Genomic DNA, 22,974 nt, shown 5'->3' with positions numbered 1-22,974 from the left:
GGTGGTCCTCCGAGCAATAACCTTGGCAAGGAGGGTAAGGGGGAGGAAACTCCCGAAAGGGAAGGGCGTACCCAGTCTCTACGAGGTTCAAAACCCAAAGGTCGGTTGTAACAGATTTCCAACCCCGTAGAAAGTAGGACACCCGACCCCCCACAGGTCTTACATGATCCGGGATGGGGGATCTAGGGCTGCTTCCCTGAAGCCTCATTTGGAGCAGAGGAGGAGGAGGAAGAAGAGGGGTTACGACCAGAACCTCTCCGACCCCTTTGCTTCCCTCTATAGGAGCGATAGAGGGGATTCTGCTGCTGTTGTTGCTGCTGTTGTTGTGGCTGTCGGAAGGAGCGAAAGGATGACCTTCCGAATCCCCTAACCTTACGGAAAGTTGAACCTCTCACAGGAACCTGCAGACCCAAGGACTTCGCCGTTAACCTACTGTCCTTAAAACGTTGAAGAGCAGAATCTGCCTTCTCCCCAAACAACTTTTGTCCATCAAAGGGCAGATCCACCAGCGTGGCCTGGACATCCGCAGAAAACCCTGAGGAACGGAGCCAAGCTTGTCTCCTTGCGGCAATGGACGACCCCATAATTCTCGCCACAGAGTCCGCCGTATCCAGCCCAGACTGGATCACCTGCCTGGCAGCTGCCTGAGTGTCCGCCACAACCTCCATGAAGGACGACTTATCCCCCTCAGGTAACTTAGGGGCCAGAGTCTTTATAGAGTCCATCAGGGCATGAACATAACGCCCCAGCAGGCACGTAGCATTTGATGACTTCAATGCCATACTTCCTGAGGAGAAAGACTTTTTGGCCGCCTGATCAACTTTCTTCGACTCCCTATCAGCAGGAGATTGGGGGAAAGCACCCGAAGCATGTTTAGAACATGAAGCCTGCACCACTAGGCTCTCCGGAGAAGGATGCGTGGATAAAAAATCCGGGTCTCCTGGCGCAACCCTGTATCTCCTTGCCACCTGCCTGCAAACTGCTGGAGCTGACAGAGGCTTCTTCCACACCTCCAATACTGGTTCCAAGAGAGCCTCATTGAAAGGTAGCAAAGGCTCAGAAGCCGACGTCGGGGAGTGCAACACCTCTGTGAGCAGATTGGACTTGTATTCCACAGAGGGCAGCTGCAGATCTAACAACTCCGCGGCCTTCTTGATCACAACATGGTAGGGCGCCAATTCCTGTGGTGGAGAAGACCTTGCAGAAGCATGCTCCCACTCCGGGGTGGTATCCAAACCACTTGCTACCTCTATACCTCCAAACTCGTCCGAAGAAGAGTCGACCTCACCTTCTTCCACCTCAGCACGAAATCTTTCCTCCTCCAAAACCCTTTGGGCTTCACGCCTCGATCGATTCCGGGGAGCCGGCGTCGTCGACGTCGTACGCGGCGTCGGTGGAGCCAAAGGCATCGGCGTCGGAGGCGCTACAGGTGGAGTCGGCGGCGCCGGATGCGGCGTCGATGGAGTCGGCCTCGGCGTCAAAGAAGGCTCCGAAGATTGACCATCCATCCGAGGTCGAGCCGGATTCCCAACCGGCGCCGGAAACTGCCAAGAAGGCGCCATCGGCATAAAAGGCATAAAAGGAGCCTGAGCATATTGCTGCGGCACTCCCAGAGAAAACGCCATCGGACCCACGGGACCTGCTGGTGCTCCGGATGGGAAGGATGCTCTCTGAAAAATGCCATACATGGCATTCAGAAATCCCGAAGGATCCGTACCTGGAGCCGGGAATTGGGGATAAGGAACTGCCCCTGTATCCTCCTGTGGAGCCACCGGCGTCGGCTCCTCCGAATCCTCCACCGGAACCACGGAGTCATCAGGCACCGGGACAGACTCTTCCTGCTCCTGCTCCACATCAGATTCCCCCCGACCAGGAGTCGAAGCCTTGGACGGCGCCGGAGACGGCGTCGGGGAACGAGCCGGAGTCCGCTTCGGAGAGGGAGACTTCGAAGACTTATCCGGAGAAGGCGAAGGAGACAAGATCTTGCTCTGACGACGACGAGGCGAAGCCGACCTCGACCTCTTAGACTTCGAGGACCGACGCCGAGAAGAATGCTTCCTCTTCTTATGGTGCTTCTTCGACTTCGACGACCTCGAAGTCGAAGACTCCCGCCTGGACTTCTCCTTTTTCCTCCCTCTCTTCTCCTCACCGATCTTCTTCATGAAGAGTTTGGTCTTCCTCTCCTTCAGTGCTTTAGGATTCATGCTCCTACAGCACCCGCACTCATCCACATCATGATCAGAAGAGAGACACCATAAACAATTCTGATGCGGATCCGTCATGGACATCAGGCCTCCGCACTCCCTACAGGGCTTAAAGCCCGACTTCCTCGTCGAAGACATTCCGATTTTAACAAGAATACACCACTAGATTACAAAGTATCTAGAGAGCACTGGGAAAAAACCGTTGCGCGTCGACGGCGCGGAAAAAAGGGAACTGACGTCATCACGCCGACGTGGGCTTCTTATGGCTCCGATGACGTCGTACGGAGTCGCGTGCGGAGCCGATGTATTGTGACGTCGCCCACGTCGACGTGGAATGCTGGGGAAGAAAAGTTCCGTGGAATGCTGGCGCAGGGGATATTCACAAGGTGAGGAATCCACTGGCAGATGTATCCATCAGAATTGGTGTTACGTAACTGCTTTTGTAGATATTTATAGAGGTACGAAATATATCTTTTTTCTCTGCCGTTTTGTCCTTCCTCCAAGAGCGTTCGTTCCTCTTGCAGGCCTTCCGCAGAAGGTTAAGTTCAGGGGTGTACCATGGGGACGGATTGACTCTCTTGGTGCGTTTCAGGGAGCTGGTTTTTGGCAGGATGGTGTCAAGGGATTGGGTGACCCACGTGTTGAATTCTTTGTCCGCAACTATGGTGTCTTGAGAGGGAAGAGGGACGTTTTCCCTTAGTTTGGCTGCCCATTCGTCCGGGTCCAGTTTGTGCCATCGTCTTGTCCGGATTCTTATTTTGGGGGATAGAGGGGGCGGAGAGTTGATCGCCCATACGAAGGGGACCAGGAAATGATCTGTCCAGGGGAGGGGGATGTGATCAAGGGTTTTCAAGTCTGGGATGTTTGTAAATATGGGGTCGAGCAATTGCCCTCTATCATGAGTGGCCTGTCGATTTTTTAGGTCAAGGCCGGTGGAGGTGATGTCCTGTAGCAGTTCTATCGCTTGCTTGTCGGCCGGGTCCAGAAAGTGGACATTAAGGTCCCCCAAAAGTAGGTAGTTGGAGGAGGATGTGCACTCAATGGAGATCTTATCGATGATTTTACTTGGAAATTCGGCCAAATGGCCTGGAGGGCGGTATACAAGGGTTCCAGACAGTGAGGTAACTGGGGAGATTTGTATGGCAAAGTTACAGCTTTCACATCCCTTGATGTTGCCATCCGAAGTTCTGCAAGTAAAAACGTCCTTGTAAATTATGGCTAGTCCACCACCTCTTCCCTCTGATCTGTTCAGTGAACACATAAGGTACCCGGGAGGGAGTGCAAGGACTATGTCGGGGCCATTGCTGGACGTAATCCATGTTTCAGTTAGAAACAAGATATCTGTTGCATGGTTGGTGATTAAAAGGTTGATTTCGTGCGCGTGCTTCACGAGCGACCTGCAGTTAAGTAAGCCAAGTTGCAGTCCGCTAGGTGCCGAGTCCGGGCCGACAGGGTTACAAAGGTTACATCTAATGAAGGGGTTACCGTCCGTCAAAGTGCGCGAGCAGGAGGGGTGTTTCTGGGAATTAAAGCTAACAGCTTATCCCGGGGGTATATCAGGTTGTTCCTGGGTAGGATGGGCATAGTGGTAGGGCCTAGGGCCGGCTGGGCCCGGACGGGCCCAGACGGGCTTGCCTTTGGCGCGCTGACGGCGTGCCCGCTGCGCCCGTCCGCTGCGCGTACGGTGTAAGCACATACTATCAAGGGGAGCGAGGGCGGGGGGCGGGGCCTCTTTTGGGCGTGGCCTCGCGTCTCGCGGTCGATGGCGGCGAGAGTAGTGAGGGAAAGTGATTTGCACCGACAGCGCTCAAATCGGCTGTGCAGCGAGTGACTTCCCAGCAGTTTCCTAAGTGCCAAGAGCGGCGTGCTTCTAAAATTTACAGGTAAATGGTGACACAATTTTTAAAATCAGAGCAAACAAACTCCCGGCTAATTCGCCTCAGGAGGAAACAGGAGGAAATAGTACTGTCTGGGTCTATATTCATTTCCCCCACTTTTTACTATTGTTTCTCTAGGGACCACTGTTCTTAAAAATAGCTTAATTCCCAAGGTCTCTGGCAGACCTTACTTGGGTTCCCTTGTTTCTTTATAATATATCACTACAATAGTCAGGCATAACAGAGCACAGTAAAGCTTTCTTGCATTATTGTATGTAGTATGGGGAATGTATCAGAAGTGGAATGTTCATTGTTTGTTGTGATTTAACTGTGTACTCGCACATGGAGCGTATACTGGAAAGAAGGTTCGAATGGCAAAGGCAGTTGCAGTTCGACCTTCAGACCAGGGAGAAGCTCGATGTTGTGGGTGAAGCCTTGAAGGAATAAACCTCCACTCAAGCACTCCATGTTTTTCAGGACTGTTATAATGGTGGATGCAAGCATGCGAGATTTGGGGGCGGTTCTCAGCCAGAGGGTGGAAGGTAGACAGTAGACAGTAGCGTTTGCGTCCCGATATCTAAAGCAATTTGAGTGTCAGTACAGTACAATAGAGCTGAAACCCTGGTATGTGTGTGGGAGGCACAAAAGTTCAAGATGTATATATTGGGGTGCAAGTTCAAAATATATACGGATCATAAGCCATTAACATTCATCTTTAGTAAGGTAAATAGCAACAGTATGTCAGCCACACTTACCATACTGGTCTCAAAGCTCCAGGAGTACAATTTTGAGATGAAACACAGTTGCGGGGGTGGGGGGTAATTTGGCGCAGATTGCTTGTCAGGAAACTGATGGAGAAGGAATGATGAGGAGGACCTCATTGAGGATGATGTGGAATGTGTGGCGGTGGTGGATGCATTTGAGGAGTGTGGTTCTGTTATATTGAAGAGTCAATGGAGAAATGCAAGCAGAGAAGATGCTATTATGGCCAAAGTAATAGAATATACCACGCACAAGTGGCCTGAGGCAAAATGTTTGGATAGGGAGTTACAAAACAAGTATGAAGGTGACACAGCACTATTAGTGGCCTGCCTTGGATTCCCAGGTTAGGAAGATGATTGATAATTGTGCGGAGTGTTTGTTGTCAGACAAGCACTGGAAAACTGTGCAGACACCGTTGCATCTGACTCAATTTCCAGAGGCAGCTTGGGAGAAAGTTGAGTTGGATTTCTCGAGCCCATATAATGTTTTATCAAATGGAATGAAGTATTTGATTTTGGCGGTGGATTATTACACAAAGTGGATGTACTATAAATTTGTGGAATCTCCAGACACAGGCAATACAATTGAATTCTTGAAAAGTATATTTTATTGGAGGGGGCTCCTAAGACTTTAGTCACAGACAACAGGACGCACTTAGTTTCCAAAAAGATGTGCAGGTTTTTGAGTATACAAGATATTAAGCACCTCAAAGATGCGTTATATTCGCCAAGTTCAAATGGATTGGTGGAGCCAGGTAATAAAGTACTGAAGGAAGGGATACAAGCGGCAATAGCATCCAGTCTGGATGTAGGTGAATTTCTAAAGGAGAAAGTGTGGAATTATAACACATCGCCACACTGCACCACTTGAGCTACTCCTTTAAGGTTGTGAAGGGGCAGAAAGGCACAGACAGCTTTGTTTTCATCGTGATGGGGGGAAAAGAAGACGATGAGTACATGTGTGGACTTAGGGGCTGGAGGAGTGGCAGATAAGGTGAAGGCGAAGCAGGTGTTGATGACAAATGTTTTTGATTAAAAAAGTTATCTGATTGATAGGGGTGTGTCAGCGGGGGATTGGGTGATAATTAAGAAACCGCTCAAGGTAAGGAAAGGAGAGTCTATATTTTCAAGCCCAGTGCAGGTTAGCAAATTCAGTAGGGGAGCAGCTTTTCTGGAAAGTCCAGTTTGGTGAAACAAGAGGCAACTGGTGAAAGTAATGCAAGATCAGGTTAAGATCATTAAGCACAAGAGGGAAGCATTGAAGGATCATGAATGGACCCATTGGCTGCAATCTGAGAAGGGTAGCAGAGCAGTGATGGAGGGGGTATGGAAGCAGTTCTGCAAAAGTCAGAGTCAGAGGTTGTGTCGGTAGTGGGAGATGCTGCCTCAAGGGCAGAGTCTGGTCATCGGTCAGAAGATCTCCTATGAGGTTCAAGGATTTTGTAAAATATTCATGTAACTATATCAGGAATTTCAACTGCATTAGCTGTGTTTAGAGCATGGTTTGTTTTATTGATTCTTTGTTTTTTTGTTTTTATGAAAAGGAGGGAGGTGATATAGTATGAGGAATGTATTAGAAGTGAAATGGTCATTATTTGTTGTGGTTTAACTGTGTACGCGTGCATTGAGGGTACACTGGAAAGAAGGTTCGAATGGCAAAGGCAGTTGCGGTTCGAACTTCAGACCAGGCAGATGCTCTATGTCGTGGGTGAAGCCTTGAAGGAATAAACGCATGTTGCAGAAAGTAAATGGTGTGAGCCTCCAGTTACTTCACTGTACCATACATAACGTGACATAGCAGAAAATAATATAGGTGACACAAAATGGCTCGGCGTTTCAACGCAGATCATGAGTTAACCTCTGGACCTCAATGGAGCATATAATATCTTAATGAAAAATAACGTAACCTAACGTAGCCTGGCATAACATGTACAGATATACAATAATAAGATGTAATGACAAAGTTTAACAATTCTGTGCGACGAGATTACCTTCCACAAAAGCTGCACCTCCATACTCCTCTCTGAGTCCAGGCGTTTTGATTTCCACCAGACATCTAATCTTCCCACCGGAGCTGAAACAAAGGAAAGATTTCCCCCTGAGTCTCTTGTAAGCAATGGAGCAAGCTGGAGTGGCCACGGATTAGCCCATTGCATGGGTGGAACAACCCAATGCTGAAGGTTAAATGGTGTGGTCTACAGGCAGGTTGTGATGTGTGGCCCAGAGATGCCTAAAATAAACTAAGCTCACAAGTGGTTAGTGGGGAGGGATGGAGCTCAGCCACTGTGCGGATTGATATCTTCTCAGTTCTTGACTCGGGCACATCGCACATATCTTAGAACTGTGTTGTGTACTCGACCCGCTGGGTGGGGGGACCGTGGAAGGGGGAACCACGGGGAGGGGGAGTGTATGTTTAAAAATAAAAAATAAAAATGTATCTGGTGCTGCTTCTGCCGCCTCATACCTTAGTTCTCCTATGCTCCCTGGGCCAGCAGCTGAGACTCCCTGTTCAATTCCCGCACTGCTCTCAAGCATGAGAGCAGTGTGAGGATTGGCCTGAGTGGGCTGCTATGATGCTCTGCTGAGGACAGGAGGTCTGTGCTGATTCTGCAGCCTGGCTGATCAATACAGCCAAGTTGGGGAAACCTAAGTGCGCATGTGTGTTCAGCCGACCAGAGAGGGCCGGCCAAATACACATGCACACTTACAGTACAGGAACCAATCTTCCTCCGCCCTCTCATGGCCCTGGCCCTGCCACTCCATGCAACGCTGGCTGAGCCAGCAGGTTAAAAATAAAATAATAGTAAAATATTGTTTTATTTTTCAGCTGCTGGCTCTTCGCCAGTGGGCGACGCTCCTCCGTCATTGCAGAGAACTGCCGCTATCTGAGCTACCTTACCATGAGTTTGAACTTCCACTAGACAAACCTCCGATCCCTCTCTTGGAAGAACATTAATCACTGGAGTTATCTCGACATTTTTATTGTTGCTTGAAAATTGCTGGAGACCAGAAATGAAACTGCAGGTGTTTTTAAAATCATAATACACTTCAAGCAGAACGCCCCCACCCGAAGTCAGCACCTGGTGTGGTTGCACTAGTCGGCCGTCCTTGATCAGGCCCTGGGGGTGTCCTTCAGCCACTGGAGCAGGCTTGAGGCACCAAGGCCGTGAGTTGCCAGGAGTGGAGCCTATGGACATGTCATGCGGACGAATGATGCTTAGGACCTTGGAACAGATCATGGATGTTCAGTATGTGGTGCTTATGGAACGTGGATGCATAAGGCGATGAGCTTGGGGTAGCGGGCGGAGAAAAGATGCTGAGACAGGTGGGCAGTGTGAGGTAGCTTAGAACAAATAGCTGCCGAGTATGGGGTGCTTGGGACATATTGTGAAATGTGAAAAGCAACCCCATAGTCTCGTCCACAATTCGGGAAAGTCAGCGGGGCAGTGCCGTGGAACAAATGCTTGAGGGCTAGGCATCCTCCCTCCCTCCCGAAGCGCAGGCGGAAAAGCCGGATTAAAATGGATGGGAGTGAAGGGCGATGGAAAAGTAGTCCAGCGGTCGTCCCCCGAGACCGTATCCCAGATCTTAAGGGCGGTGCCAGTGGGGGTGCTAAGGTAAGCATTCTTGGGCCTGTCCCCCTTAGGTTTCCACACCAGGTCCCAGATCGTGCGACCCGCCACACTCATATCCATGTGAAGCCAATGCTTCTCCGAGATTGGCTGGGTCCACTCCACCAAGACCCTCAATTGCGCAGCTTTATAGTAGAGATGCATGTCAGGAAGGCCCACCCCCCCCCTCCGTCCGCGGCCGCCGAAGAGTGGTAAAGGAAAAACGAGCCCTGCCCCCCTGCCACACGAAGCGGAGCATGAGAGTCTTTACGCGTCGAAAAAAGTCCCCGTCGAGAACAATAGGGCGAGCCTGAAAGAGATATAGGAGCTTTGGTAGGAGCGTCATCTTGATCGCATGGATCCTGCCCAGCCAGGAGATAAACAGCGGCTTCCAGCGCTGCAAGTCAGCCTGGATACTCGCCAGGAGTGGGGGGAAGTTAGCCGCGTACAGTTTGCCTACCGTGGGGGTCAAGCGGACCCCTAGATACAATAGGGAGGAGTGGGACCACGATAGGGGCGTGAGCGGTTGAAGCCGGACCACCTCCGCCGATGAGAGCGTGAGATTGAGGATGTAAGATTTGCCATAATTGATCCGAAATCCCGCCACCCCTTCGAATTGCGCCCGGGCCGTCTGTACATGGGGTAGAGAGTGTGCCGGATCTGCAAGGGAGAGGAGGATGTCGTCCGCGAACAGAGAGATCTTATGTTGCTCCCCTGTGAAGGGCAGTCCCCGAATATCCGGGTGTTCCCGGATTGCCACTGCTAGAGGTTCGATACTCAGGGCAAACAACAAAGGGGAAAGGGGGCAGCCCTGACGCGTACCCCGCGAGTGCGGGAAAAAGGGGGACATGTACCCATTAACCGCGACTCTAGATCTGGGGCTGCTATAGTTGGCCTTAAGCATGGTCACAAACCTGTCTGAGAATCCAAAAGCTTGGAGGGTTCGAAACATAAACTGCCAGTCCACCCGGTCAAACGCCTTCTCGGCATCCAGCCCAACCAGCACCGCCGGGATGTGAAATCGGTTAGCCTTCTCGATAAGATGGACCACCCTTCTGGTGTTATCATGAGTCTGCCGCCCTTTGATGAAACCTGATTGGTCAGGGTGAATCAGTACTGGCATCAAGTCCTGTAAGCGCGACGCCAGAATAGAAGAGTAGAGTTTAGCATCTAGATTGAGCAGGGCTATCGGCCTAAAGGACGAGCAGACAGAGGGATCCTTGCCGGTTTTGGGGATCACCGATATGACCGCCTCCGCCATGGAGGCAGAGGACACCCCCGAGTTAGCCATATCGTTAAACAGGCCAACCAGGAACTCACAGACATCTCCCGCAAAGGTCTGATAGAAAAGGGCCGTGAACCCGTCCGCACCAGGTGCCTTGTTGGGCTTCAAGGATTTAATGGCATCCAGTACTTCCTCCCTAGTAATGGGGGCAGAGAGTAGCTCATTCCACTCGGAAGACACGCGGGGAGCGAAAGAGCGCGCAGATAGTCCTCCTGAGCCGTAGGGTCCAGGACGTCCCCCGAGTACAATGTTGCATAGAAGTTCCCGAAGAGTTCTGCCTTGGTCGCGTCGTTGTGCTGCAGCAGGCCAGCGGGATCCCGCACGCCCCCTATGTACTCCCTCTCCCGCTTACGGCGCAGTTGACGGGCTAAGTGCCTCCCCACCTTATTTCCCTGGGAGTAAGAAAGATGGCGGAGCTTCAGGAGAGTAAACTCCACTCTGTTGTTATAGTGGGCCCTTAGCTTGCCCCTAAGAGCAGTAAGGGAGCGCAACGTCTGTCTGGATGGGTTAGCCTTATGCGCCTGCTCCGATATTAGAAGCTCCTTCTCCAGCGCCCTCCGCTGCCGGTTAAGCGCCGCATTAAGGGCCAAGCAACTACCCCGGACCGACGCCTTAAAGGCGTCCCAGGTAGTGAAAATCAAGGTGTCCCGCACCGGGTTGAGGTGAAAGAAGTCCCGAATCGCCTTCCGGAGGGCCATGCAAGAAGACTCGTCCCGTACCAGTGATGCCGGGAAGAACCATCGTCGCGGCACCGTGCCCTCCGGTGCCCACTGGAGGCCCAGCGCCAATAAGCTATGATCGGAACCGGAGAGGGGAAACATTTTTGCTTCCCTCAGGGACCCCTGGAGCGACTGGCTATAAAAGACATGGTCAAGGCGGGAGTAAGAATTGTGCACGTGGGAAAAAAAAGTATAATCACGGGAGACGGGATGCAGAGAGCGCCACCCGTCCAATAAACCAAGCTCCCCCAACCGCTGACGTGCCTCCTCAGAGAAGAGGCCGGCCTCGGCTCTCCGCTGGTGAGAACAGTCCAGGTCCCTGTCCCAGACCAGATTGAAATCGCGCAAAAAGATAAAGAATCCGCCCTCCACAAAGTCCTCCACTGAGCGCAGCAGTTCCAGGAGGAACCTATTTTGCACAGCATTGGGAGCATACAATACTAGGAACGTGCAAGTCCTGTCGAGAAGCACTCCTTTAACAATGAGCCATCTGCCCTCCTTATCGCCCCGCACCTCCAGAGGCTGAAACTGAAGGGTCGAGCGAAACATCAGGGCTACTCCCCTGTGTTTCGACGCCGCCGAAGACCTATAGATAAGAGGGAATTGCCGATGTTTGAGGCGTGACTCGTCCCGCCGGGATAGGTGCGTCTCCTGAAGCCCCACCACATCCTGGTGATGATCCAGGATGTATTTCCAGACTTTTTGGCGCTTCTGGGGAGAGTTCAGCCCCTTCACATTCCAAGTACCTAAGGTAACTGGCATCCTGTATTGCTCCCCTCACTCTTCTCCATCAGATCTCCCCACTCACACCCCAGCCCCCTCACCCATCGTCCCGCGCAAGCAAACTCTCCTCTCCAAATCCGGACCAGCAGCGCCTCTCGGAACCTTTGCCCTCGAATCCCAGCCCAGGGAGCCTCAAGGCTAGTTCCGAAGTTGTCATACGTCTCAGCCGACTCACCCACCGGTCGTCGCACCGCGCCTTGCCTTAACAAATAGGACGTGAACCCCAGCCACTTCCGCCTCCCATTCCCCTGTCTGGGGCCAGGTCGCGCACCCTCCCTCACCCCAGGACCGGTCTCCATCCCCCACACAGCACACAACCCCCGCACAGCTCGCACACGCCCCCCCATCCGCCACCACTGGACCCCCCCTTCCCCCAACCGAACCAACCCCCCCCACACCCCCACCCACTCCGGGGACCACATCAACCAGTACCTCACCAGAGAAAAACGGAAACAAAAGAAAAAACCCAACAACCCCAAACTAGGGACCACTGTGGGTATCCCCCAAGTCCATGAAGCGGAGCCTCCGCCCTCACTTCTCCAATGAACAGGTCCAGGGTGTCTCCCCACAAAGTACATCAATACCCCGTGGTACCTGAGAGGAGGATGGCCCTCCGGCGACCAGCAAGTAGAGGCCTCCCGAGGGTCTAGGCAGCTGAAGAAGAGTCCCGCGAGGCAGCCTCAGTAACATTTGCCACCGAAGCAACCGCGGCACCCCGCTCCTGTACGCTGGTCTCAGGGTCCGGTCGTCCCGGGCCGGAAGGGCGCCCCACTCGCTGCCAGGAGGAGGAGCGCTGTCGCCGCCTCGTCGGCGATTCCCCCCATTCCACCGGGGGGGACCCGTCGTCCAAACCAAGGAGATCTTTAGCAGCCCGTAGAGAGCGGACCTGAACCAGCCTGTTGTGCCACCGGAAAATAAGCCGAAATGGATGACCCTACGAGTAGGAGATATTCTGGTCCCGCAGAAAGGACGGCACAGGGCGAAAGTCACGGTGCTTCTGCAGTGTCGACGCCGCCAGGTCCTGAAACAGCTGGGGGCGGTGGTCCCGGTACACTAGCGACGGAAGCCCTCTCGCCTTCCGAAGTATACGCTCTTTCAGTTGGTAGTCGTGAACGCACACCAGAATGTCGGGGGGGAGCCCCCGATCCTCTCGGGAGCCCCACGCGGTGCACCCTGTCCATCCGGATCTCGCGGAGATCGTCCTCTCCCAGGATCTGCAAAAAACAGGCCCTCCACGTAACCCCTCAGGTCTCCAGCCTCTCCATCCCATGGCACCGCGCGAATGCGGATGTTGTTCCGCCGGGACCGGTTTTCTAAGTCCTCCGCATGGGCTTGGAGGTCCAAGTTCTGTTCCGTGAGGCGCAGGACATCCTGCTGGAGCTGATGGACATCGCCGGCGAGTCCCAAATCGTGCTCTTCCAGGGTTGCCACCCTCTCTCCGACACTTTCCACATCTCAACGCACCTCCCGCAGGTCAGAGGCCAGCTGGGAGCGGAGGCTGGTGATATCATCCTTGATGGCGTTGAACAGTTCCAGCATAAACGCCTTGGTGACAGGCGCATCATCGTCAGGAGGCTTGGCAGAGGCACTAGCGCCCGGCGTCGTCGTAGGGGTGGTACCCCGCTGCGGACCATCCCGTCCGGTCTTGCCCCCTCGGGTTTTGCAAGACATCGCGCTCCGGTCGGGGATAGCAACACGTCGCCCGGCTTCCCGGCACCACCACTGGCGCCGCCTTACTGCGAGACTCTGCGAGCGGGGTTAACCGGGCTCCGGACAGGACCCCACACCCCAGACCCCAGTCCGTACTAAGCGTGGGGGGGGGGGTAGGCGCAGGCAGGCGCTGATGAGGCCAGAGATCCCAGCAAATGGCCACTCCGTCGGCCGTAGGGCGATTCTGCACTCGCTCCCGCTACTACAGGCCTCAGGTCACTCACCCCATCGGGGACACGGTCCAACAGCGAGGGTATCGGGCCAATGCGTCCTCACAGTGTTCGCCAGTGGGGGCCCTCAGGACGACCGCCCCCACAATGGGCTCCTAACGCAGCTCCCCGGGCCCACACCAGAATCGCCTGTGTCCGGGGGGGAGTCCCTCGAGTCGTGGCTCCCCGAGCTGTCCCAGTGGCCAGAGCAGGCCTCACTCGCTCCGCAAGTCCGCTGTCTCTCTAGCACCACCACGGGCGGAGCACGCTTCAAGCTCCCACGCCCCAGGCCCCCATCAGCGCCGTCAGACCCGGCCCACAGCGGCCGCAGTGCCTCTACCGCCCCATCCGCTCACCACCTCCCGGAAGTCCAGAGGGGTCCGGACCCCACACGCCGCTTCACCAGGGCTGGCTGGCAGGCTCGATCCTCGGCGCTGCAGTGCTTTCGCCTGGGGATCTCCTCGGGCCTCGCCCCCTCTGCCGGAGCGGGGCCAATGCTCCAAAATGTTCACCTCTGAGGCCGTCTGCAGGACAAGGCTCCCGTGCGCTGGGCGCACACACCTCGTCGCCACCTCCGGCAGTCGGCTCCGCCTCCGATGGGAGGCCGGGCTCCGCGGCTCCGGCCTCGAGTTGCAGGCGAGGCCCCGGCTACCTCACCAGCCGCGTCACAGGCCTCAACCTGGGCGGGACATTCAGCGCCACGGGGGGGTCGGCGGCGACGCAAAACTCCCTCCCCTAACACAGGAGCCCCAGCGCTACCCCATGCAGGTCTCAGGGGTCCCCGGGAGGCCGCAATATCAATGCTGTGCCGAACTGGCGCCGGAGGGACCGAGGAGAGCATCCTACTCCGTCGCCATCTTGACTCCGCCCCCCCCATGGAAAGGTTTTATTATGAGGTCTGAGAAACCTGAGGCCCATAGGCAGAACATGTGATGATCGAACTTGAGGCAGAAGAATAGCGTGGGCATCTTGGCACTGAACAGACTGAGGCAATCAATCTGAACAAGACGACAGACAGTGTGAAGTAGCTTGATTCACAATGGCCAATGACATGAAATGTCAGGTGAAATGTAGATATCCTGTAGACACAGTAAACATGGAGCGAGTGAGGAGCTTTCACTTCCACTGAGGGCACCCTAGTCACAAGGGCTGCTGATCTGTCACCTGTTTTGGATACCAAAGCTGAAGCATTTAGTAGTGATGCAGATGTGTGGTAAATGAAAATAAGTACTCTGTGACTAAGCGTATCTGTATCCTTTCATATTTTACAGCACAGTCTGGGGGGGCTAGATCCATGCCAGATGTTCAGCACTACCATTTACTATGTAAATCATTTCCATGAAACCGGCCCTCTTGCATCTACTTTAGACACCAGTGTCAAGAAGTATTTCAGACAGTTTTAGATTTATTAAGGTATTTGTGTGTGTTAGACCTGGCATCATTGGCATGGGTCTCCCCAGTATATTGTTATTTTGCTGTGTGTTAGACTTCATTTGGCTGGTTTAGATGCTTTGGGCACTTTGCCACTGCTGTTCAGTGCGAACGTGCAAGTGCTCCCTTTGTCAATTGTTGTTATGGATTGGTGTTTCCATGATTGGTTTATTTGGTTTACTATTAAGTCCCTAGTACAGTGCACTGTGTGTGCCCAGGGCCTGTAAACCAAATGCTGCTAGTAGGCTTGCAGGGCTGATTGTGCCACCTACACAAGCAGCCTTGCAGCAAGGTCTCAGGTCTGCCTGTGTGCAGTCTAGTATTGAAATGTCGACCTGGCAAGTGCACCCATTTGCCAGGCCCTAATCTTCCCTTTTCTTACATGTGAGTCACCCCTAAGGTAGACTCAAGGTACCCCTGTGGACAGGGTGCAGTGTATGTGAAAGGTAAGACATGCCCAGATGTGTGTGGCATGTCCTGATAGTGAAATCTTGCTAATTTCGTTTTTCACTATTGTAAGGCTATCTGTCTTATAGGATAGAATGGGGAGTTTGCTCATAACATCTTATGAGCCTTACTGGCCATGAGAACAAGATAGGAAAATAAAGTTTGATATGCCTGAACCTAGAATGTTAAGATGCATATTTTAGTGAGGGTGAATTTTACATTCAGGGTTTGAAAACACCACTTTTATAAAGTATGTATTTTCTTGCGTAACCATCCAGTGTGCCTGTGCTAGGTTGTGTATTGACTGTCTGGCTTTGGGGTGACAGGGGCTGGGGATTTGCATTCTGTTCAGACAGCCATTTGGGGGGTTGAGGTGTGTCCTGCATTTCTAGGGTGAGTTAGGGCTGAGCTGAATAGACCTGGGCTGCATTTAGAGTAGGGGGAGGAGATTTCTTTTACACCTGAATGGGCCCGGTCTGCCAAGTACAATGATGTCTCCAGCTCCTGCCAGGAATCTGCACCAGAGAGGACAGGACGGGTTTTGGCTGGGCAAAAAGCTTCTCTGCCACCAGAGAACAAAGGATTTTGTATTACAAAAAGAGGGGCCCAGACCCCAGACATTTAGATCACTTCTGGGAATCAAGAGGAACCTTTGCCAAGGAGAAGAGCTGGAGAAACTGAAGAAGAATTTTGCCCCTATGCAGATTGCTGTCTGGGGTTGGCCTGCAATGGCTACTTTCTGCCAAGGAAAGGGAAAATAACTTTGCTTTATCCACTGCTTGAGGAAGATTCCCAAGGGCTTCAAGAGCTTGCCTCCTAATCTGACATCTCAGGGACACAAGGACTTCACCCCCAGCTCCCTTGAACTTCTTTGCTACCAAGAGGTGCCTGTAGCTATTCTGGGCCTCCGGAGGTTGTTTTGGCTGTAGTGAGCTGGAAAAGCAACTCAACGACGAGAAGCACGAAGCATCTGTACCTGTTACCGACGCATCACCGAAGAATCCGACGCAGCGCCTGCCCGCGCCTAGAGGAATCGCCTCATGTTGCATCGGTTGCACCGATCTCCGAAGTCCGAGATCATTGCACTGATTCTGACACAAGCCCTGCTGTGCGGTTGCAAGAACCCACGCATCGTCCCGGATCGTCACATCGCATCAAGGCACCAGATCTGCCGCATCGTTGGGGGATGCAGTAAGAAGCTAGCACATCACCTCCCCATGCAGTAAAAAAACTGACGCATCACCTCCTCTCCGGTAGGGAACCAACGCATTACCTCCCCTGCCCAGCAGTAAGGAACCAACTCATCACCTCTCCCGAAGCAAGGCACCTACGCATCACCTTCCCTGCGTGTAAATAACTGACGCATCACCGTCCCTGCAACCTTTTTTGTTTGTGTGCGCGACACATACAAGGTACTTTGTGTGAAAAGTGTTGCATCTGCTTTGAACTGAACTATTTCTACCATTTGAAAGTCATATTTGTATTACTGTATAATGGATTTTTGTCATTTTGGTCTTGTTTTGGTTTAGATAAAGATTACTTATTTTTCTAAACTGATGTGGTGTCCATTTGTATTGTTTTCACTGTATTACTGTATGTGTGAACAAATGCTTTACACACTGCCTCTGAGATAAGGCTGTCTGCTCGTGCCAAGATACCAAGGGGGTGAGCAGGGGTTATTTTAGAAGTGTATCCTCCTTACCCTGACTTTAGAAGAAGGGTCCCTACTTGGACAATGGTGCAAAACATTGCCAACTAAAGACACCCATTTCTAACGGTCAGTATTTGGAGAGGGCTACAACTTTAGTGACTGAAGGTGCGACTGTGACGTAGTAAAGGTGGCGCATCTAGGTGCCTTCTGCCCTAACACATGCAAAGAAATGGCCCTCTGTCCGCCCTAGTTAAGCAGTAAAATACAATCACATTTAATGTGCTACTGCACTAATGATTAATACGCCTTGCATTAACTCATTAACGTTGGAGACTTAATTTGACTGTCCAATAGAGTTGAGTAATCCAAGAATTTAACAGGGATAGCTCGAAACCGTGCACGAGCCAAGCCTTGAACATATTTGGTATGTAAATCATACAACACACCACGTAAAATGTGAGAAAGTCTCTTCAAAATTCTAAAAAGTTTATTTCTTTAATATGTGGAAGCTTTGACATTAACAGGGCACATTATAGCACCGCACTGAGAGCTACTTGTTCTGAACTTACATGTTTGAAAGTGTTTTCATGCACGGACTTGAAGAAAAAGAGTTTGAGTGAAATGAAACATTTGCCTGATATGCAATTTCTGTGAGGAAGCCGCGATCGATCAAAGTTTTCTGGCTGTAGTTCGTACAATCCAGCTACCAAAATGAATCTGTTTGTCTTTCCTTATTTTAAGGATTTATTTATGCCTATTTTTGCATTTTTTTAAACATATCGCGAACTCGAACCGAAGATTTTGGGGTGCTTTACATTATCACCAGTTCCTTTACACAAAGTCACATGGATTGTTTATCGGCATGCCGAGATTAGGTGATCTGCCCAGAATCCACAGAGAATGAGCGGCCGCCGTGTTAGAGGGAGGAAGGCATGCAGAAGCCACATGAAAGCTCGGCTCGCTATGAGCTCGAGGTTCCAACAGGACCTCGAGCTAAGCCAGAGCCAGGCGTCATCCTGTAGTCTGGCTCGCACTTTCAGTTACTCGCCCACCTTCTCCCTCTACCATCCAACATGCACCATTTACACGCACTTTCAAAAGCAATTTTTTTGTTTAATGCAGCAACCATTGACGCCTTGACTCCCATTTATTTTCTAAACATGTATATGTATATTTATATACACATCACACATACATGTCACTGTTAAAGGACTCTGCAACAACCCTACTGCCACCTCCCCATAGGCCCGTCGGCCTGCAGACTGGCATCAGATCCGGGACTCGACCCTACTAGTAACGTGGCCTGTAGCCTTGGTTCCCCTGCCCCCCAACCCCTCCCAATGCACCGCACACCTCGAGGGAAGCACGGCCTTTCCACATCCGAAGCTTGCCAACATTGCCTCAGGCCGTTAAGTTTTGAAATAGCGCGTTTTCAGAGTGTCGTTTTGGGGATGAGGTTCTCTTCCTGCCTTGCGGCGAGGAAGAGAGAGAGAGAGAGAGAGGCCCAGGCGCAAAGGTTGTATGTAGAGAAGGAAGGCTCAGGCCTGGCTGCAGATGATTGTTTCATGTGTCACTGCGCCTGTGCGCTGTCGGAAAACAGTGCAGCGTTTAGCAGGGAGGCACGCTTAGACAGGAAGTTAAGAACAGAAACCTCGCAGGCAGGTGTGGTGTTGGCTTTCAAACAGATGATAATTAAAAACACAGGAGCGTAGCTCGGTCAGGACTGGGAGGGTGTGAGCATCAGATTTCCCGACCATCATGCTGTAATATAATGCTAAAACACACTGTATGACAAGCAGGGCGCATGAGTGAGGCTTAAGAGGCAGTGGGAAGGGAGAGGAATACGGATTAATAGGAGTTATAAACGAGAGAAACACAATATTTTGTAAAATATTTTTTTTTCATGGCTTTCAAAACAGAGATGAGAGAGGGTGCCTGTGTGTTTCTGTCAGTGTTTATATGGAAAAATCCCAGGTGAAATCCAACAGACACCTCATATACCCGACTGATAGCACCTGTACCCAACTATTCATCTGAAAATACATTTATTAAGGGGGGGTGTAACACCCCAAACAGCCCCCCAGCAGCTACGCCCCTGTTAAAAACATCGCCGGAATTGGGTGGGGTTGAACGATGAAGTTCAAATAGCGCAAACCCTTGCCCCCAATTCCAGTGAGTGAGCAAGTGAAACCCTTTCCAGGAAGTCCCAGGTGAGTTCACTTCCTGAGAAAACGTAGAACAATCTTGGTCAAATAATGCATTTGAAAGCACCACTTTTCCATCAACTTGCAGGTGAGCTAAAGGCTCCGAAGGGATAGTCAGTAAGTACTCAGGTATTTCATGGAGAGCAAGCCAACGAAGACTCATCCTTCATATAAGTTGACCCCATTATTTAAAAATGTGCCTAGGCTGACCTGTCAGTAACTACCCCCATCCAAGGCACACGTTTTTGTCCTGTTTACCTCAGAATGCCAAGAATTGCCTAAACTATGCCAGTGCCAATCCTTTGCTTTTGTTGCCGTCCATGTGCCATGGGAGACCTTCATTGTAATTGTATTTGTAGAGCACTTACTACCCCTGATGAGCCATTGAAGAGCTTGATGGCAATCAGCACGCTTCTCCGGAACCCGAGGCCAGTGGTTAATCCAGTGGTTACTGTGATTAGTCATGTGCCTAGTCATGTGCTCTCGTGAAAAAGTGCACGCATTTACTCCTGTTACTTTGTGATAGATTATATGAATACTAGTTGGGTGTGATCTTTAGTGAGGGCCTTGTGTTTTCAGGTGAATGGTTGCCTGACATACAGGCTGCAGGAGATTAGGTAATGATAGATTACAGGGTTAGGGTTTTAAAGAGGAGAGGTTGTGATCTGTGAAATGAGGCTTCAGCCAATTGCAGAGTTACAATATAAGAGGTTAAGGCAGATAGGCATGAGACTTAGAGGAGGGTAAACTGAGAAATAGAAGGCAGGCAGAGGATGGAACACAAGAAGAGGGTGACTCTGGAAAAAGAAAGGAGCACAATTAGGCAGAAGTAAGTCAAAAATAATTTTTTGGTGCAGGGTTTTAGAAAAATAAGAGGAGAAGGCTTTCTGAGATAGCAAGCAATCAGAGGATGTAAGCTAAATAAAAAAACAACATTATACATAATGCTCCATAGTTGGGAGAGACAACCAAAAAATACCTCCAGTATTGTCAAAAATACCCCTGGTATGTTAGGCTCTGCTTTTTGTCATTGTTGCACACCCTCCCCCATATGCCATAGTTATCTTGTATTATGCTAAGAATAACATCCAACACGCTGGCCCTGTCATTTTGCCACGTGTCACAAATAGCAAGAATCACAACCAGTATGCCAGAACCAGAATATTGCCATGGGTGCCCCATATGCCAAGAATAACTTCTAATATGCTGGTACCAGTATTTTAGAAACAAATAACACCACCATGTGAGAACTCCTTACAGTTTTTTGTAAATTTGCACATCAAACAACTTCCACACCGAAAGTGCCTAACAATGTGGTCTTGACCAAAATAAGTACCAATATCTGCATGTTTCCTTGGAGATGGAATGCTGGCGTGGATCGAAAGGTGACAGAAAGTTTTCCTTTCTGAAAGGAGACCATGGGCAAGTAGTTTGTTAGTCTAATGGAGGTGGGCATGGCCCAATTCGTTTTAAGGATCTTAGTCATTTTATTACTCGTTGTACAAAATGTTGTCACACATATAATGCAAATGTTGTTACACATATAATACCATTAGTCTCCTTTCTTGTCATAGACATTAAGAAGTATTCTCTGGCAGAATAACCAAGCCCTCTTCATGGATCTCTTTACCAGTTTTCTAGGGTATCCGCTGGCTACTTGCTCAGTTGGCCAAAAGGTAAACCATCTTTCAATGCCTTGGGTGATAGCTAGTGTAGTGGAAATAGTTATAGGGCCTCCATTCATTGATTCAGTTACTCTATAATGTACTGTACATGCAGTGTCCTTGAATACTAGTGATTTGTTTCTATTGCTTTGCTGTTTTTATACACTGCACTATTTTTTATTGATCACTGTGTGAACACCACAAGCACTGAGCACGTTTTTTTATAGCAGTAAATATGTCACATCCGCAAAGTGTGTGCTTGTCTGTTTTTTCGTTAATTGGGGACTTTTCTTTTTATTAATTGAATACTTAACTGTATTGTTCCCAGCAATTGGATACATAATTGTGTATTATTTCTACAACAATTTGGTTGATTTACCACATGGAATCATTGTTCTTCATACATATTAATTGCTCCTGGTTCCAGGTGGTTTCATTGAATTTGGCAGCCCCTATTTTGTTACAGTACCAGTATTTTATCAAGGTCCCTGTTATGCCATTAATTAGCTTTAGTATGCAAGCAGCAGCATTCTGCCATTGGTGCCTCTTAAAGACAAGAGTTACATCCATTATGCCACGACCAACAGCAGACTTGCAGGCGTGACACACACACCCACAAACTCACATGCTCATTTAAATTCATTCACTCACAGTCACTCTCTCACGCATAGTGACTCTTTCTATTTCTCACTCATTCCTTCTCACTCATTCTCAGACACATTTACTCTCTTTCTCATTCTTTCTAACTCCCTCTCTCACTCACACTCTAAACTCCTCACTTGCATTCACTTTTATTTGTTCTCACTCTTCGTGCACACTCGCTGTCACTGCACTCATTCTTACTATCATTGACACATACTCATTTATTGTCACTCACTCACACATGCACTCATTCCTACACTCACTCTTTTTCACTCACAGTTACATGTACTATCACACACTCTGGCACATTCCTATATATAGTCATTCTCTCTCACATTCTGTCACTTTCACTCCCTTTCACTCTCTGATGGTCCCTTCATTCTAATGCCCTCCTGTGCATTTACTCTTGTTCTCGCTCATTGTCACTCAGTCGCAATTATTTTCACTCGCTCTGGCTCACTCATATTTCCTATCACTCACTTCCAGTGTCACTCACTGTCAGTCACTTTTACTAACACTTGCATGCTCACATGCACTCACACATGCAATCACACAAGTCCATACGTACACAAATGCTCACACAGAGACATGCCCTCTCACACACACACACACTCTCACCCACATGCATACACATAAAATGCATATGTTTATTTTACTTACCTTGGCTGTCCACACAGGTCCTGTTTCAGCTCTTAGTGATCCATTGACCCTTTGGGCCGATGCGTAGCTTCCCCCCTTCCACACCCCAGCCTTTCCTATTTCTGTGATGAGCTTGGAAAGAGTGAGGCGACAGGTTGATTGATGTGTATCTGGCACTGCAAGGCTTAAAATGAAAGTGCCTGGGTTTACATTTGCTAGTGACACAACAGCGCATCACAAATGGGGAGGTACTGAGGTGAGGATGGACCCTGAGGCCAAGGCTGGAACTTTACCAGCTACTGACAACCTGTCTGAAGGCTGGTGCAGACACCTGTATGCGCCAGATGTCACTGTCTGCTTCAGAATGCTGCTTGACCCTCCATCTTACTAGCGAGGGTTAGCATTTTTTTTTACCATACCAATATTCCATTGTAGACTACTTCTCACTATTAGTGTAATAGAAAAGTGGCAGAATACAAGGAGGATGGAGCAGATTATCCATAAGTGTGAGCCACAGTTGCAAAAAAGGAGGTGTGTATAATCTCCGTCAATTTCTATGGGGGGGTGTTGCACTACCAGTGGTTGGCAATGTTCAGGCGCTGGACTTACTACAAAAGTGTAAATTACTACAAAAGTGTAATTTACTACCAAGTGCAGTTTGTGAATACCGAAAAGTAGAAAATGCACTCAGCAGTGCAGTTGTGATTCAGGCCCAAAGAATTTCATAAAATAAACTGGAATTACCAGTGGGCATCTGCATCTGCATTTAGCTTGGCAGAAATGTTTCTGTGTTTAGAGAAGGTATGCAATAACTATCTTTAAGTAAGCACTCCGCGTATTGATGATGTAATTTTTCAGATCAATATTCAGTGTTACGCCCACCAGGTATGCTATATATCTGATGTTGCCATAGAAATGGGGTAATTTCTCATTTTAGTAGGGAGAAGCAAGCAGTGCGAAATATCAAAATCAACAATCAGGATCACAAATACTCTGACATAGATCTAATTTTTTGTGTTGACAATATTAAGATGAAGTTCCACAAATTATTTGCTTAACATTCAATGTTTAAGTACTTAATTGGTCTGAAAGTAAAAAAGGAATAAACAAAACATATTAACTTTAGACAATTACTTT

At 50.0% G+C, this 22,974-nt stretch overlaps 1 protein-coding gene across 4 annotated transcripts in view; it reads right to left on the bottom strand.

Annotated features, from left to right (window-relative positions):
• Window positions 1-22,974, bottom strand: part of CSF3R (colony stimulating factor 3 receptor) — a 180,129-nt gene that overhangs the window by 49,643 nt on the left and 107,512 nt on the right. For all 4 annotated transcript variants that reach the window (XM_085647921.1, XM_085647923.1, XM_085647919.1 and 1 more), the window contains exon 8: window positions 6,834-6,916. In XM_085647921.1, coding sequence (XP_085504047.1) covers window positions 6,834-6,916 — 83 coding nt within the window. The remainder of the gene's footprint in view (window positions 1-6,833; window positions 6,917-22,974) is intronic.

Source organism: Triturus cristatus, chromosome 3_2, assembly GCF_964204655.1.
Source record: "Triturus cristatus chromosome 3_2, aTriCri1.1, whole genome shotgun sequence".
In the NCBI taxonomy this organism is placed as follows: domain Eukaryota; kingdom Metazoa; phylum Chordata; class Amphibia; order Caudata; family Salamandridae; genus Triturus; species Triturus cristatus.
Note: the sequence above shows the minus strand (reverse complement) of the source record. Positions and strands in the feature narration are given on the sequence as shown.